Source organism: Peromyscus eremicus, chromosome 19 (genome assembly GCF_949786415.1).
Source record: "Peromyscus eremicus chromosome 19, PerEre_H2_v1, whole genome shotgun sequence".
NCBI lineage: Eukaryota > Metazoa > Chordata > Mammalia > Rodentia > Cricetidae > Peromyscus > Peromyscus eremicus.
Genome location: NC_081435.1, coordinates 11,141,412 through 11,160,287, shown reverse-complemented (window position 1 = coordinate 11,160,287; position 18,876 = coordinate 11,141,412). Strand labels below are relative to the sequence as shown.

General features: G+C 43.5%; 1 protein-coding gene across 2 annotated transcripts in view; it reads left to right on the top strand.

Moving 5' to 3' along the window:
* The first annotated feature begins 4,617 nt into the window (after positions 1–4,617).
* Positions 4,618–18,876, top strand: part of Garem1 (GRB2 associated regulator of MAPK1 subtype 1) — a 180,029-nt gene continuing 165,770 nt past the window's right edge. The window contains exon 1 of one of the 2 annotated variants that reach the window (XM_059245992.1): positions 4,618–5,116. In XM_059245992.1, the coding sequence (XP_059101975.1) occupies positions 4,996–5,116 (121 nt within the window). In that variant the 5' untranslated portion in view covers positions 4,618–4,995. The remainder of the gene's footprint in view (positions 5,117–18,876) is intronic. The other variant, XM_059245993.1, reaches the window with a different exon arrangement.

The following is an 18,876-nucleotide window of genomic DNA, read 5'->3' as shown; positions in this document are numbered from 1 at the left end:
GATGCAGTGACCTCTGAAATAACACAGAATATGCTGACCCAGGCTATCGATTTGGTTGTTTCAACAAACATCACTTTCCCTGCACCAAGTATGGTAATATGAGTTGAAGAAACAGAGACAAATCTAATACATCCGTACCCACAGCTATCTGGCTTCTAGTAGGGAAAGCCAACATGAAAACAGACAGCAATTAGCATAGTAGAAGAGGGTATTGCTGGGTGCAATGATATCATAGAAAAGGGGTTGTCTTTCAAAAAGGAGATAATGTTTGCAGAATATAAGAAGTTGGAGCTAGAAGAGGTGTTCCCCAGGAAGAGAAAGGGAAAAAGACAGTCTAGGCTGAGAGGATACCTATAAAGGCATGCACAGCAAGATGGTTATTGCATCATACGATGTCAGAAGGCAGCCTACAGAAGTGAGGCTGTGGGAGGCAGATCAGCCACATAAGGGAGTATGTGGTATGCACAAAGGGCTTTATACTTTACTCCTTAGACAAAGGGGGCACAGACACTGTACAATAAGTTAGCCAGGGAGTGACTCCTAGGTTATCTCTGGCAATAGCATAGAATTTAACGGAAAGGAAAAAGAGCCTGAAGTTCCAGAGAAGCACCAAGGTCATGAACTTTGCCGTTACATTTGACCGCTAGCTTATTATGTGCTCCAGGACACTGTGATATGGGGAAGCGCAACATGTAATGTTTTTATCTTGCAATGCTGATAATGTGGAGAATGAGCAAGCTATGTATTTGAGAACAGTGGGAACACAGTTAGGAGGCTAGATGAGTCAGTCACAGAGTCCTCAGGTATTTCCTGTCCAGTTCACCCTAGGACTCATCAAGGCCATGGCCAGTTCTGCCAGGCTTGCTGTGGCTCATTCATTCAACAGACTCTAGAGTCAGGGAAGGAAGTCCTATATCAGGTCTCCTTTTTGGGGACGATTCCTCTACTGTGTGCTGTTTATTCTAAATCTAAGTCATCCTTTCAATCTGAATTTGTCTCTTCCTCTGGCCTCTAAAGCAGGCCCCTCCAAGAGTACTTTTAATAACATAAGCTGAACATTTCTAATTTAAAATCCTAAACCAAGAAGGTTCCAAAAGTCACAGGCACTTAGAAAATAACATGTAAAATTACCTTCACAGGACTCCAGGGGAGTGCACATGCTTAGCACATGTGAAACCCTGGATTCAAGCCCTAGCACCTACAATAAAATAAGAAAGTGCCCACCATGCTATTTAGGTATATATGAAATATAAATGGTATATATAAGATATATAAGATAGTATATACTTAAGGTATGTATAAAATGAGTGAATTTCATGTTTTAACTAGGATCTCATTCTTCAAGAAATCTTATTAGGTATATGCAAATATCCTAAAATAAAAGCAAATTTGAAATACTTCTTGTCTCAGGCATTTCAGATAAGGAATATTCAACCTGTAATAGCAAAGTTTTCTCTATGTATCAGACATTATGCCAGTTTCTCAGTATGTATTAAATGATTAGATTCTCACACAAGCCCTCTGAGATGAATACTATTAACTTACATTTTGCAGAAGAGGAAGCCACAGCTTCCCAAGATCCTACATAAGAGCAACACCACTGACTAAACTCAAGGATTGCATATATATAAATTATATAATATATTATATATAAATTATATACAATTTAAATATGTAAATTTGCATAGGTAGGTATGTGGAGGTCAGAAGACAACTGGTGGGAGTCAGTTCTTTCCTTCTACCATGGGAATCCTGGAGACAGAACTCAGATTATCAAGTTGGCAGCAAATGCCTTTATCCATTGAGTCATCTCACTGGCCTTGGAGTTGATAATTTTAATCATCCAAAGAATGTGCTATGAGACTGGAGAGTTGGCTTAGTGGTTAAGAGTATTTACTATGCTTCTAGAAGACCGGAGTTGGGTTCTGAGCACCCATATCAGGAAGTCCACAACTACTTATAACTCTGGCCTCTATGGGCACCTGCACACATGTGGCATCTTTTCTCTCCCTCCCCCATTAACTAGACAAATAAAACATGTTCATAAAGATCCTGCTGTACATTTCGCCAGCTGTGCCAGTCAGCTTTCCTTTACTATAACAGGTACTTCAGATTCATCAGCTTACAATTGGCTCGCAGTTTTAATATTTCTAGTGTGGTCCATGGTGGGCTGGACTCTTTGCTGGGGGGGGGGCGTTTCTATGAGATGGAGCAGATTTTCACCGCATCACATCTGGATACTTTGTTTTTTGAGACAGGGTTTCTCTGTGTAGCCCTGGCTGTCTTGGAACTTATTCTGTAGACCAGGCTGGCCTTGAACTCACAGAGATATGCCTGTCTCTGCCTCCGGAGTGCTGGGATTAAAGGCATGCGCCATCATAGCCCAGCTCATCCCATCACATCCAGGAAGCAAAAGAGAGGAAAAGGAAGAAGCCAGAGTCCCATGGTTTATCCTCTTCAGGGGCACCCCATCCCAGTAACCTAGAGATCTCTCATCAGTCTCCACGTCTTACAGGTTGCACATCTCTAAGCAGCCCCCAGTAGTCCTCTCATCCATGGGCTTCAGGAAAACATTTAAGATCCAAACAATAGCACCCTTGCACCCTGCTTTTGTGCTTTTACATACCCTGTACTGGTTTAATAATCCTCAAAACATATGTGGAATATTGGCAATTCAGTCAATATTTTCTTACAGTCTTACCAGAGGTCCACCTCATACATAATATCCATCTTAGGGATTTCTTCAGGATGTAAAACTTACCAGGAATTGGCTCATTAAAACTTCTTCCCTTCAATACTTAGGATTGAAATGAAATCTTTTCTACCAGGTCAGCAATAACAGCAAATCTAATGTAAGACCTTTATTGATTTAAGAGCAAATCTGATTACATTAATCTTTTTATTTTTTGTCTTGTCTTTAGGCCATAGGTCCCCAATCCTTTTTGTGAAAGAGAACTACTTTTCCTATTCCCCAAAGCTTTTAAGGAAAATAGAATAGAAACAGAAAGTGATGTTTTTAAAAAGTCAGTTCACCATATAAAGATTAAGACCTACTTACTGGACAAATGAAAGAACCCTGGCCTTACCCAACCGTGGATATTTTCTGTTATCTTTCTTCTTTTTGAGTCTAAGCTTTATTTTCCAGAAATGATTAAGGTATTTAGAAAAAATACTTGGTACTTAGCACTGTACCGTTTTGAAACATGAGTTATGGACCTCTGATATATTTTTTTTTCCTCACGACTGAAAAAAAAATTAACATGAATGACACAGAATGCAAAACTTTCGCAGAAGAGTTTAGTAGATAATATAATCAATATTCTGACGTGAGAGGCCTGGGAAGGAAACGGGGAAGAATCTAGTGTTTTTCCTCAAGAGCAAACCACGGGCTTGTTCGTGGGAACAGACTTTTCTCAAGCCAGACTTCTAAGAAGCCGTGGGATCTTTTCAGGGCTCCTGAGTGCCAGTTCTGCCCCTTATAGACTGAGCACCTAATACTGCAAACGTGTTGATAGAGCACGTTCACCTCAGTTGAACACTCCCCTCTCCTAGTTAACTTCATTTAAGAAAAAAAAAAAATCAACACACAAGTCCGGGGTGTGCCTGAAACCAGGAACCTCGCAATCTCTTCTATTATCTGAGCTCCGTCCACAACAAGCAAGCCCTATTTCAAAACTGTAGGCAACATTATTATGGAAAGCAACCTGTGGGTTGAATGCTAGCACCTCCTCCCAAGAGCTGTGCCATTTTGTGACATCCTCTAAAGTTCTAATAACATGTTTAGGAAAGGGGATTTATCCTTGATTCTCAGAAGAGAACCTCTCTGCCCTTTCCTTCTGCGCGTGGGAGGAGGGTGGCCTCCAGGAAGGCGACACTCCTCAGCTTTCTGCGCCTCGGGCTCTTTTGCATCCTGCCTCGCAGCCACACGTGAGCTGAGCACAGAAACTTCCAGCTCGGTCTGTGGAGTTGGGTAGCAAGCACCGCGGAAGGCTAGCTCTACAGGCTCTTTCCCGCCTGGGTCCCTATAGCCAGGAAAACGTGCAGCTGCCAGAGGCAGCTTCAGAGTTCGCCACTGCCGACCACGAAGAGCGCTGCGCCGCGGGCTCCGGGAAGGACGCGCCGGGCGAGGCTGCAGGGCGCGCGAGCGGTCGGACGGGGGAGCGAGAGCCAAAGCTTGCGGAGCGCAGCCGAGCGGGTACCGCAGTCCCGGGAGCCGCCTCGGAGGGAGGCAGAGCTCCCAGCTAGAGAAATGTGCGGGAGGCGGAGCCTGCAGGAGGCGGAGCCAGGGAGGCGGGGCCTGCGGGAGCTGTGGCTAGGGAGGCGGGGCGAGGTGGAGGGAGGAGGAGCTAGATGAAGGCGGGGTTGTATGGGGGCGGGAACGCGTGGAAGGCGGAGCCTACTCGAAAGTGGGCGGGGCTAGTGGTGGAACCCGAGTGCCAGGGAGGTGAAGCCGGCGCTCCAGAGAGGTGGAGCTAATGGCGTGGAGGCGGAACCCGAGTCAAAGAGGCGAGGCCTGAGTTGGGGAGGCGGAGCCTGTGCTCCAGGGAGGCGGAGTCCCCGGTGGGAGGCGGGCACGGAGGCGGTGCCGGGGCGGGCTGCGCAGGCGTCCCTTGCACCTTGTTGATTAGTCAGTGCCGGGAGCGCTGCTATGGCGTTCCTCGGACCCGCGGCTCCTCCTCACGCTGTGCTCGAGGCGGAGGCTAGGAGGGGGCCGAGGAGGAGGAGGCGGGCGGCCGGCCGCCGCAGCTGCAGAGCCGGGGCCAGGGGAGGCGGAGGCGGAGCGGGAGCCTCCGCAGCCAGTCGGGCCGCCTACAGTGCTCCCCTGGCTTGAGGGCGCGGGGCGCCAGCCATGCCTCGGTGTGGCCGCTGAAGCCCGGCGCCGCGTCCCCGCCGCTGTGCCTCGCTGCCCGGGCTGCCCGCGGCGGGAGAGCGAAGCCGCCCGTCAGCCAGCGGTGGAGCGGGCGCGGGAGCGCGGGGCCGGAGGAGGCGGGGAAGATGGACCCGGTGCCCTCGTTGGGCTGCAGCCTCAAGGATGTGAAGTGGAGCCCAGTGGCTGTGCCGCTCGACCTGCTGGTCAGCACCTACCGGCTGCCCCAGATCGCGCGGCTGGACAGCGGTGAGTACCGGCGGGGCGCGCGGGTGCCAGGAAGGGTGGGACGGGGAGGGGGGGAGCAATGCTCGCCCCTAGCCGTCTAGTTGGCCTGCGAGGCTGCCGCAGCCCTGGCGCGTTGCTCTTCACTACCCCCCAGCAGCAGCCGCCGCCGCCGGAGAGGTGCAAATCAGAACCCTTGCAGTGCAGTTAATAAGGGCACCTTAAAAAAACCCAACATCATGGAAACCTGCAGACAGTAACCTTGGACGCGAGGATTACTCAGTCTGGGAACCCTGAAGTTATCTTAGGCAACTTTCTGGCGAAAATAATTGGGCTCTGGGTGGTATCTTGTTTGGGGTGCTTTCTCCAACCGGCCCACCCTATGTCTGCCAAGAAGCTGCAGATTTCAGAGGAAAAGCTCCCGGGTGACCCAATGAAAACGATCACGTTTCTTGGAGATCTTTTATTACAGCTCGTCTATTCTGTTTAACACAACAACGAGTGATTTAGGGTTGTGTGCAGAAAATGTCTTTAGCAGAAGTGATGGTATGCTTACAGTTAATTATTAGCTTAGCGCGCTTCCAGCTTAGAAAAAAGAATATTTTAAGCCACTAAAACATATTGATTTGCAATCTGAGCTCTGAACCAAGAAATGCCTGTATTTCCTGAAACTGACCACAAGAGAACAACCAAGAACACCGCCCCCCCCCACACAAACATACAGATTATTCTGCACTGTGACATCTGCCAACAAATATGTAGATGTGCTACTGTCAGTCATGTGGACACCTTTAGGTTTGAGAGTTGTGACATTGGCGGGGACAGTTTAAATTGTGTCTTTTTTTTTTCACTGTAACTTCACTGGGTCTAGCTTCATGGGGTTTCAGATTGTAGGAAGACGTCTGCTTTGCTGTAGGGCATCAGTCAGGTGCATAGATAGAGCTGTGGCCACATACAAGCCATATCAAAACAGGTCTGAACAGGAGGATGTCATTTCTTCCAGTCATAGGCACTTGCCTTGCTCCTTGCTTTCTACAGTAAAAGAGTGTTTCACATGAGATGTACAAATGCCGCCAAGGAAGTCTCACTCTGTTTCTTAGCTGTGGGGTTAGGTTAGACACTGGAAACACTGAAAAGAGAATCAACATATGAGAAAGTTTAGGAAAACAACATTGGCATGCTTGCTGTCCTTGTCTGGTTGTTGCTGGTGGCTGTGGTGGGCACTGGGAATACACTGGGAGTTTTTAAACTAAGAATGAAGTGTGCGATGGTAATAACTGTTGGATGCAGGGGAGGACAGATGGCACATTGAGGCATTTCTGCTTAGAGCGGGGGTGGCAGAGTGTGTTGTGCGTTAATATGTATCTGCAGGTGTGTGTGTAGTTTCATTTCCTCCTCCACTATGCAAAATTGTGTGTTTTGGCAGGTTGTGAGTCTTTACCTTTCCATTTCCAGACCTTCTCTCATCTCTGCAAACTCTGCCAAAACTTCTTAGCTGGGCGAGGGAGCATTGGTGCATGTGGTGTGCAACTCACTCAGACTTCCTCCAACTCAAAGTGCACAGAGGCTGTGCGTCAGCCTCAGACGTAACTCTTAGTCTTCATATCCACTTTCCTACCCCTGCCATTCATTAAAAGGGTCTGAATCAGCACTGAGCTCACCCCACACTTCTTTTCAAGTTAGGATGTGGGCTGCAAGTCTTAACACTGTGTCCTTTCAAGCCCTGGGATGGATTTTTGATCACCATGTGTAATTCTTGTTCTTTATTGTAAATTCCTCTTGTGATTTACTACTTGAGAATCACTTCAGCACACTAAGGTCATACTTGTAGCCAATTCTACTGCACAGCTGATTCCTTCGTTAACTAGTCCCATCTCCTTTTTGTTAGCATAGATTTTAATAGCTGCATGGTATTCTGTGGGAATGGCGATAACATATATCAATCTGGTTCCCTATTGATGGACATTAAATTGTGTTTATATCTACTCCCTCATTGGTGGACATAAAGTTGCTGCAGCTGCTGCTGCTGCTTTTTCTTCTTCCCCTCCTCCTCCTCCTCCCTTCTTTGATATGTGTTAAGTTCTGAGATAATGAGCATTCCTATACATAGGTTTGTTTTGGGGTGAGAATGTGTTCCTATCTTGCTGAAAGCACATGTGAATCCTTTTAAAACTTGTGATACACTTGCCATTGCTCTAGAGACCAAAGGTTGTATTCATACAAACATAGGCATTGTGGGAATACCGTTGGGCCCACATCCTTACTGCAGTAGGGCTCTTTGTTTACTTCTTAAATCTTTGCTAATCTGATAGGATGGGGGCAAGTTATTTTAACAATTTAATTTGAGGAGACTTTAAAAGATCTAAATCATAGATTTTTTACATGTTTACATGTTTATGCGTTTCACTACAGTATTGAGGACAGGTTAAGGGCATTGCTGGCGTATTTTCAAATGCCACTGGTAAACTCTCAGGTTTCATAGAATCCTAATCCTGTGTGTATCTTAATCTCGTGTGTTTCAATGCTACGGGAACATTTTACACACACACACACACACACCCCTGCTTAGATATGAAAAGTCGCCATTTTCCAAATCACTTTTTTAAAAGAAACCAGCAAGAAATTGGAAAACATGCCACACGTTGACATCATGCCAAGAGGAAGATGGGGGCTGTGTTTACATGTCATGGAAGAGCATTAGAAGTTGAAGTTGGTCGGTGTTCATCATTGGATGCCTGCTGTGTGCAGGTACATTTCCACGTGTTGCACACGTTGTCTCTGCTCCGAGGCAGCTCTACTTTAAGGATTCGGGGAGCCTGAACTTCTCTGAGATTCCGAATGAGTGGCGGCTTTGCAGCAGCTTCCGTGCTGCCCCGTATCGCTGGCTATGCTGCCTCCTCCTGTGGACAGCAGTGGGATGGGGCGGGTCTGACTTCTGCCCTAAATAGCCTCACTGTCTCTGAAAGCTTGAGGACCAGAAAGTCAGTATTTAAAACAGTGTAGACACCAGATTAAGTGCTGGCATCATCCATCGTATGTAGATGACTCTGCTTCCCAAAGGACCGGCTGAAAAGGGGAAGAAGGGAGGTTATAGACGGGAGAGAGAGGGAGAGAGAAGGAAATAAGAGGTGTTTGGGGCTTGCATTCGTATCTGCTCAAATAACTTCGTTGTACATTTACTATTTAAAAAGTATTAATTCTACAGTATGTAAAGAGTTTTCCAGTTCTTTGCACGAGGCAGGCTAGTTAGATGCATTCAACTTGATATGTTCAATGATGGAAATTTTAAATTACATTTATTTTTATTTATTTGTGTGTGTGTGTGTGTGTGTGTGTGTGTGTGTGTGTGTGCGCGCACATGCATGCATGCCACAGTGTACATTGAATGTTAGAAGACAACTCGTGGGAGTCAGTTTCCTCCTCCTGTGTGGGGGATGGAATTCAAGTCATCAGACTTGGCAGCAAGTGCCTTTACCCACTGAACCATCTTGCCAGCTCTCTGGTGAAGAAACGTATCTTTGAGTGGTAAGTACAATTGGTGAGACTTTCTAGGTTTTGCCCCCCGAGTCTTTCCAGGGAACCCCAAGGAAAAGCCTGTAGCTGTTCTCTCTGGGAGAGTTGATGGAATGGCTGTAATCAGCCCAAGCCAGCCCCACTTATTGATCCACTCACTGTCAGCTATTTGAAATGGTTGTAGTCTTGTAAGTTGTTTGTAGGATCAGATTCCACAAATTCATTCAGAACCGGGAAGAGGACAGAGAATGTTTACTCCTGCTCCACTCCAGCAGTCCACACTCAAAACCGGGTCTGAGGGAGCCGCCCATTTGCTACCTCATCTTATAAAAGCCCTAAGACCTAGCTCAGAATTTTCTCTCCCTCCCTCCCTCCCTCCCTCCCTCTTTCTCTTTTTTCCTTAAAGACTATATGAACTCTTGTACCCTAAGCACATTTTTTTTTTTTTTGGTTTTTCGAGACAGGGTTTCTCTGTGTAGCTTTGCGCCTTTCCTGGGACTCACTTGGTAGCCCAGGCTGGCCTCGAACTCACAGAGATCCACCTGGCTCTGCCTCCCGAGTGCTGGGATTAAAGGCGTGCGCCACCACCGCCCGGCAGCCTAAGCACATTTTAAACTTGTTCTTTAAAACTTTTCGTCTTTGCTTTCAGTGCAAAGAATGCTTTGCATATTATAAATATTGACATTTTAAGATACATTGTTCTTTCAAAAGCTCTAGTAGGATCTATATTTGATTCCCAGTATTTCATATTATTTTTAATCACATGTATTTGTTTTGTGTGTGTGTGTGTGTGTGTGTGTGTGTGTGTGTGTGTGTGTGTGCATGCTTATACCATGATGTGAGTGTGGAGGTCAGAGGACAGCTTGCAGGAGCTGCTTCTCTTCTACCTTGTAGGTCCCAGGGATCAAACTCAGGTCATCAGACTTGGCAGCAAGTATCTTTCCCCACAGAGCCATGTCACCAGCCTTCAAAATTTATTGTAAAGATGCATGAATAAGTTCTTCAACCTTTATACAACCTTCTCCTTTTCCTTGTGTCCTTAAATTCATGCTTGTGTCTTTTCCTACCCTGAATAATGTCCTGATTCAGTTTAGCTTAGTATTTGAAATGGCTTCATTGATCACTCTGTCACAAGTTCTGAAATAATCAAACAAAAAGAGTAAACTGAAATACAGAATTTTGTACTTTTTTTTTAAACCATAAGACTTTTAGAATTTGAAGATTTCTAGATTTTTTTAGACGATGACAATATTATTTTGTGATGGGGACATGCATAGTGTGTGTGTAGAGGTCAGAGGACAACTTTATGGTATTGGATCTCTCCTTTCATTCATTTTTATGTCAGTTCTGGGACTTGAACTCGGGTTGTCAGGCTTTTGTGGCAAGCTCCTTTATCCACCAGAGCTTTTAACAAACAAAGAATTAAGGGCTGGGAGTATGGCTTAGTGATAGAGTGCTTACCCAGCATGCAAGAGGCCCTGGGCTCATTCCTGAGACACCCCTCGCAACATACACAGAATTTCTTGAGGTACAAACATTGTCACTCCGATACTGGAGACTTTCACCCTCCACATGCATCAGTACTTTCATTGATTCCTTTGCTTATCCCCTTGAGATCTCTGTATCCCTGCCCAGTGTATTCTAGGAAGATCTGGGAGACAACAACACATTATGTGTCACTTGAATTTACTGGGTAAAGGACCGTTTGAGGGGGGTAGGTGAAGAGCAGCTTCCATCTGTCCCAGGCATGGTCACCACAGAGAGAATCATAGTCATGGCCCAAGTGGAACACTTTTTAAATAATTATCCCTGAAAGTGGGGAATCTGGAAATATATTGTTCTGTAGTTTTGAAGAAACTTGGAAAATGTTGGCTTTGCCTTTGAACATACAGCCCAGTTTGAAGAAGGCTGATACAGGATAGTAAAGATGAGTTTAAGGCTTTGTTTTCCAAAAGGAAAAGGAAGTCCAAGGCTGCAGAACATGATGGGAAAAAAAAGCAGGTGATACAAGTTGGAGGGAGACCGGTCACTAAACAGCTTTAGTCTCCTGCCTCGTTGGATTGTCTTGGTCACTCTTCTCACCTGCGACCCAGTATCAACAAGAGGCAACTGAAGGGAGATGAGGTGGATTTTGGCTCAGACTCTGAGGGGTGCTGTTGGTCACCACGGGAGGAAGGCGTAGTCACAGGGGTGTGTGTTGTGGTCATGGGAGCTTGTGGCAGCTGCTTGCTCACATCTCTGCAGACCAGGAAGCAGAGAGAGAGGACTGGTGACACCCAGATGGCTTTCTTGTTCCCCTTTGTTTTCAGGCTAGATCCCAGCCCCTAGTGTGGTCTTTTGCCTGTCGTTGATTCTTTCTGGAAAATAGCTAACATATTTACCTCAAGTGTATTACCCTCAGTAATAACTTGGGGTTACGATTCTTAATCCAATCAGGCTGACAGTTGGAACTAACTATTGTATTAGTTATAAGGGAAGCCCACTCTGATTCTATGCCCTGGGGTGTTGGATTGTGGGACCTTGGGTTTTGCATTGTGCTGAGGTGTTCTGTGCCCTTATCAGTTACATACCAGGAGACTGTAGAAGCAGAACTATGAACAATCAGACCCCCAAGGGGCTCCAAATGGCTGCTTACAAATGTCAGAGATGCTTCTAAAACCATGTTTTGTCTTTGAAATTCATATAAGTTCTGAAAATGTGCTCTGTGATTGATGTGTGTGTGTGTGTGTGTGTGTGTGTGTGTGTGTGTAGGGGTGTGCACATGTGTGCGTTGTTAAACTAACAACATATAGATATTGCCCCAGGAGATATTTATGCTTATCTTATGGCTTTTGGCAGTCTGTATTTACAACCAGAGGGCACATATATGAGCAGAGGGAAGATAAAAATGATGCTAAATGATGTTGAATTTGGAGTCAAGAACTCTACTGTACAATCTTGATCAGGTCTCTTCAGTTATTTCATTTGTAGTTTTTTTCATGGAAGAAAAATAGACATACCTGCCTCTGAAATGTCTTATACATGGTCCTGCAATATTAACTAATATTCACTAGGCCCATACTATGTAATGCCCTGTTATAGATATTATAATTATAGTAGTGAGAAAAACTTCGGAGCCAGCAGTCCTGTGTATCTGCTTATTTTGGGCATTGATGTAATAGCATGTATGAATTACTTGCATATTGCATAATAGTATATATGCATATTTAAGGTTGACACAGAGATGCTTATATGCTTTCAAAGGGAGGCTTCTGCATGTGCCATTGAGAGTGCAGAAGGAACCAGAATAATAGATTTTATTACACTTGTACAAGTGGAGAAACAGAAATGCTCCAAGTGGCTTAATCTATTTCCTTCTGTGAATTAATAGATGTCATAGACATCTGCAGGTTATAAAAAGGAGTGAAATCTTTATCAGTGAGAAAATGTTATGAACTAACTCAAGATTGGGCCGAGAGAGGCTAGAGCAGGAAGGATGTCAGGAAGGGATTTTTAGCTGAATCCAGAGTCACATGGTACCAAGCAATGAGCTGAGGCATTTAAACATCTGAGTGTATATTTACATGGTTTTTACTATGGGTGGTCTTTTTTAGTGCCTGTAGTTACTTTTGTATGTAAAGTAAGTGGTGAGAAAGTCCATTTAATGTTCTTTCATGCACTGTATACTTCTAGTTTCTCCTAGTTCTCACTTACTCTGATTATTGGCCATGTCTAGAAGTGATGGACTCAAGATGGGAGAGGATGTTGTCTTAGGCAGTGGACTGTACTTAACATATAGATCCATGAGGCAAGGGTGGACATAGCTACTTTAGTTTCTTTGTATTCAAGTACCATGGTTGTTTTGAAAGTCTTACATGAAATGCATTTCCACACTGGCATTGGGAATCTGGGAAAATGCTTCAACGGCTGTGATCCTCTGCATCATCAGTTGAAGAGGGAGTATTTTGGGTCTCTTTCTCTCATTGGCTGCCTTACTAAAATAGCCAGTTCTTGTAGACCAGCTTGTAAACTCATTTATTTTTCTTGGCTATCCCTAAGGGATCTGTCTTTTCACTTACTAAACCACAGCTCGTGGAAGACTCATAAACTCCCCTCTGGTCTCAGCAGGACCCTCAGTCTTTAATACACCAGCTATTGTGTACAAAATGAAAAGGAACTCCCATCTGTGGTTTACAGATTTTTGTCATTCTTGAAGACGATGCAAAATATCTGCTAAAACATTTGAAATTTCTGGAGATTAATCTTTTCATGGAGTATTTCCACGTGAAAAGCCTCTCCCACTTCCCTACCCACTTTTGCTGTGAAACCCACAAGAATCTTTTCTCCAACTTCAGGTTAAAGTTACCTAGAACTATTTTTATTATTTCTCAGCTCCTAGCACGGATCCCATCATATGGGAGACTCTGAGTAAGCATTTAATAAATGAATGAGCAAATCTCAGTGTTAATAACTGTGTGGCCTCAGACATCTGCAGTAATAGCAATTCACCTTGTCCCATTTGAGGCAGATATTATATTATTAAGTTTATAAATCAGAACCAGCCTTCTAGACAAGCAACAAGAAAAATAAGAAACTCATAGACCATCATGATTTATAAGACAGTGGTTTATGGGGCTGTTAGTTATAGTGTTTTAAATAAATCCTTTCTAGAAATTGCAACTTATTTTGAGGCTTTTACTGGATAAATAAACCGTCATGCTAAAATGAAAGTGGCTGTACATGGACATGCCTTTGAATTTTAAAACTCTGATGTCATTATACTGCTCACGCGATTCCCCCTATGTTTACGCTAGAATACTGTAATCTTTGAGACTAACCATCTCTTACCTCAAGAAAGAAAGGCCCAGTGAGGCAGCCGTCTGTTTAGCTGTCCAGGATCTCATCCTGGACAGTAGCAATTTTATTTCTTAGCAAAGCAAACCACTTGGTTCCAATGTGCTGTAAGACTGTAATTGCTAATCTGATGCAGTTGTCTCTTCCTAGAATAGCCACAAGACTGACTGTAGTGTCTTAATCCCAGACAAGGAGTTTCTTTTTATGCCCTGGAAGGAGTATTCTGTCGCAGGAAAGGAAGGAAAAACAACACTCCCAAGCCCCTCTGCAGTACTGTGGATGAATTGCCTTACAATTACAGGGCAAGTCATTTTGATTCTGCTAATTGTTAACCCAGATTGAAGTATTTAAACACCACTTGGGCTTTGATGGCTTAACGGTTGTTTAATAAATACCATGTTATTGAATTTAAAATGCAATATGAATTGCTTAGCACCGTGGAGATATTTGTTATTCTGGGTAATACTGAGCATGCACTGAGGGTTTTGTGATTGGGCCTAGTTATAGCATAGAGGAGAATGTAATTGTTTCTGAGCAGTGCTTATGTATATATCCCTGAAAAGATTTAAGATAGATTGTGTCTGCTGGTTAATTTTCTTAATTCAATAGAGAAAAATTTATTCAGCCAGATACTTTTTTTTCTTTATTAAGGTAATAGTTTCTTTAATACCAGACTTTAAAATGTTGGAAATGAAACTTTGCTATCTGTCTATCAGGGGACTAGATTGACGTATCTGAAAATAACAGACAAGAGTCACTCTCTTTTCGCTGTATTGTTGTTTTCGATCATGTCTGCTGCCATGCAGGCAGCTACAAACACTGGCTATTGTGGAGGCTGCCATCACTCATAAAAAAGTTAAAGAATTCCTGGAGGAAACCTTTCCTAACACATGACCATCTATCTCTGCAGATGCCGTTTCTTCCGTGAGTGATGCTCACTTTAGATTACCTTTTCTTGTAGCCACCATGGACCAGTGAGAATGGTCAGAAAAACAGAACTAACATATATCCACGCCACTGTCGTTTCTGAGCCTTAGTCTCATGCTCTCGGGTCTTTCATTTCAGGCCATTTCAGGGTGTTCACATTTAGAATAATTCAGCATTCATTTTACCTTGGGGCCACCATCCTGCAAAATCAGTCAAGCTCCAGGCCCGAGTTAAAAAAACAACGTAATTAGTTGAGAGAGAAAGGCACATGTGCATGTGTGAGAGAGAAGTGCTCTAGAAGGTTCAGATTACCTACTTAAAAATAACAAGTAACACAGAGCTTTAGTAAGAGGCTGCCCTTATTTTTTTCTGTTTATTTTGGTCCCGTGTTTTGGCCAGTTAAGATGGAGCCAGAGTAGATAGGTTCGGCAGTAATTTCAGAAGCTCATTTATCATGGTTATGCATATCGGTCAAGGTTAATGTCAGTCATGCTTCAAAAGTTGAAAAATACGCGTACACACACACACACACACACACACACACACACACACAACATGGAGGAGGGTATTGGTGTGTTGTCCAGGACTGACATGCCAGGTCCAGAGTTGAAGATTTACACTGTTCTTGTGTCTTTCTGCTCTGCCCCCTTCAAGCTGCTGTCATTGTCAAGGTGGCCTTATGGTTCCCAATGGCCGCTGTCACTCTAGCTATTTTGTCTGCATCTCACATAGCGAGACAGGCCAAGGAGAATGTTCCTTCCAGTTCCTTACCACATCTCATTGGTCAAGACTTTGGCGCTTTGGTGTGGAAGTACCAGAAGGCAGAGTTGAAGTCTGACCTGTGACCTAGGGTTTGTGTGACTGGAGATGGGGGCATTGGATATGAGGGAGCGTCTGTTACTCAGAAGGATTTTAAAGCAACCCTAGCTCCCTGACATCTCCCTTGTATTTAAGAAGCCTGTTTGCTTGTTTGTTTGTTTGTTTGTTGGGGGGGGGTAATTACAGCTTATGCATGTTAGGGAAGTAATCTACCATGAGCTATATCCCCAGCCAAGAAACCCGTTATTAGAGCGGGAAGTGCTGTATCAAACATAGGCCATGAAGAGTTATGTATTTGTAAGGACGGTGTCTGTACAGCGTATCTCACCTTCTTCATGTTTTCTCTCTGACTTGGTACACTTGTGGGCATAGCTATACAATTTTTGAGAGAGGCTTTTCCCCTGGTCTAGTCTATTAGCCAGAAAGATATGATAGTTGCAATTAAAACAGTATTTTCTGTTTTCATCATTACAGGGAATTTGGAAAACATAGAAAAAAAAGAAGGCAGAGTAAATATCAGCTTTAAACTCAGAGCATATTAATTGTTAGTAGGCAGATATGGAGTGCAAGGAAAATCCATGTAGAAGTGGGAACAAACTGTACATGACACAGCTGTGGCCACTGCTGCACTGTACTTCACTATTGCTGGAAGGTAGAACTATTAAGATTAACGGACTTCTGCCTTACCAAGAAATCATCATCATCATCATCATCATCATTTTACCATTTTCCTGTTGTAAGACACTCCTTTTGAGTGTGCTGTTTTTGAGAACATCTTTATACTTTAGTTGGTCAGTTTCTTATCATATCATTATTTGAAGCCCCCAGAAGCAAGTGTTTTAGATTGTTCATAGGTGTTGGTAAATTGCAACCAGGAATATTTAGACCAGTGGTTCTCAACCTTTCTAATGCTGTGACCCTTTAGTACAGTTCCTCATGGTGTGGTGACCACCAACCAATTATTTTTATCGCTACTTCATAACAGTGATTTTGCTGCTGTTATGAATCATAATATAAATATCTGATACGCAGAATATCTGATGTGACCCCACCAAAAAGGGGGTCTTAACTCACAGGTTGAGAACCACTTGTTTAGACCATGATGAGTAAGCCTGTCAGTTTGTATGCCATTGACTGTCATAGTCATTTTTTTTTTAGTCTTGGCTAATTTAGGTGATTTAAAAAAACATACTTTTTCTCATTTGTAGTAGTGTTTCTTTGGTTACTTTTAAATTAACTTTAATAATATATTTTCATGTGAATTTTCTGAGATGTTTGTTCAATTAAAAAATTACAAAGATCTTGTAATCACAATAAAAAATCTTAGTACACTTTATATTGATTTCTATGGGATGTTTATGGATAATCTCAAGTTTATTAGAAGTTAATCACTTTCTAAACTTTCTTTCTGTTATTAAGTAGTCGTTACCTCTGGTTTTGTAACTAAATAGTTATGATTAATTTAAAAATACTGCATACCTTCTTTTTTGCATGTAATCCATAACACGTCCAAGTGATGTTTAGGCCAGTTGGGTGAGCCAGAACATAGCTCCAGAGTATTCAGCCATGAGTCTAAGTGCTGATAATCAAGGATGAATTATAGAAATTCACAGGGCACGTCAAGACATGGCGACGAGCAAATGCAAGAGCCTGAATGTCATTTGTCTTCTGGTGAACATCTGTGCAACTGTTGTCTTCACCATGCTATCTGCGGAGAAGGGAGTCGGAAGAGCCTGGCACAGTTCTCTCGGCCAGTGATTGACAGGAAATATTGTCTCAGTCTGCCACCTTTGCACGGAAGGACTTTATGAGCAGCTTATCTATCAGCATGTAGAGGTGATAGTTGCCGAAAGGGAATCTTTTATTGCCAGAAGAAGAGCCTCCAATTTCTACGTCATGGATGAGGTAGCTCACCCCAGCCTTACTATGTCTCTTCTTTTGTTCTCCCCTCCATCCTCACCCCTGTCTTCCTTAGACTCAGCTGGAAGAGAGTAATCTGAGTAGCTTGTGTATAGTTCAATACTCTAATATCAAAGGTGTTTCAGGCTAAGTGGAACCTGGAGAGTAGTGAGGAAGTGTTGTTTGAATCTTAGATGGTCTTTTAATGAAAACTCAGAGCCAGATGTCAGGGTGAAAGCTGAAAGATCAGAGAAGCAGAACAGCCAGCCACTAGTTCTTACCTCTACGAAATCCTCAGTCTAAAGAGAGTGAATTCCTGTTTCCTCATGCCTTATATACCTTTCTCTGCCCTATTACTTCCTGGGATTAAAGGCTTGTGTGCTTCCCAAGCAAAGGCATGAGATCTCAAGTGCTGGGATTAAAGGTGTGTGCCACCACTGCCTGACCTCTATGTCCAATCTAGTGGCTGGCTCTGTCCTCTCATCCTCAGGCAAGTTTATTAGGGTATACAATATATCACAAGGAAGGACATGTATGCACTAAGTACTAATGTCATGTGTAGTTCACTTAGCTTAATTCATCCTTTACATCCCCTTGGAACCTTGCCTGCCTGCGTGTCTTAGTCACTGTCCTTATTCCTATGAAGAGATACTGTGATCAAGGCAGCTCTTAGAAAAGAAAACACCTAACTGGGGACTTGCTTACAGTTTCAGAGGGTTAATGCATCGTGATCATGGCAGGGAGCATGGTAACAGCCAGGTGTGGTGTTGGTGAAGTAGCTGTGAACTGCGTCCTGATCTACAAGCAGAGAGAGACTCTGGGCTTGGCATGGGTTTTTGAAAGCTCACCCGCCAGTGACACACTTCCTCCAACAAGACCACACCTCCTAATTCTTCTAATCCTTTCAAATAGTACTGCTCCTTGGTGACTAAGCATTCAAATATATCTATGGGGCCATTCTTATTCAAACCACCACAGTGTAATCTACTTAAAATAATCCAGTGTGTGCTCTTCATACTTACTCTGTATTCACCCTGTGTCACAGTTTACCCAAACATGTACAGAATTCTGTTACTGTTTAATAAAAATTGAGTACTAGGATTAAAAGTGTGCACCACCATACCCGGCTTCGTTTTCTTTGTGATTGGCAATCCTGGTAATTAGCTGACCAAACCTCTCTGTATATAGTCATTGGTTTCACTGTTTTCCCAGGATCTTCTAGTTTGTGTCTGTTCCTCTCAACTACCTCTCATATCATTGTCTTCCCGGGTGTTGTAATGTCACAGTCAAACAGTAAAATTTGGGGTTGGGGGAGAAAAGAATGGGTCTTACATCAGATTCAAAGCCTAGTTGATAGAGTGGGTTTTATTTAATGAGGACTGATAAGATGAAGTCCAGAAGGTCCCTCACAATTCTTCTTTCTGTCGCCTTCACAGATGGGAATGCCATTTCCCCAAGTCTGTGTCAACCTTAGTTTAAGATGTCTTTGCCAGCTTAATGGATGTAAGTGAAACAAGGTCTTATTGATACATAAGTTTGCATTTCTCCTCTGTGACTCAAGCGTGTGTGTGTGTGTGTGTGTGTGTGTGTGTGTGTGTGTGTGTGTGTACATGTGGAGGGCAGAGGACGACTTGTAGGAATCTGTACTCTCACTTTACTGTGAGGGTCCTGGGGATTGAACTCAGATCATCAAGCTTGGTAGCAAGCTCCTCCAACCACTAAGTCATCTCACTGCTCCTCTAGATAGTATTTGTATTCTCTGGCGACATTTTTATTTACATTTATTCTATCTA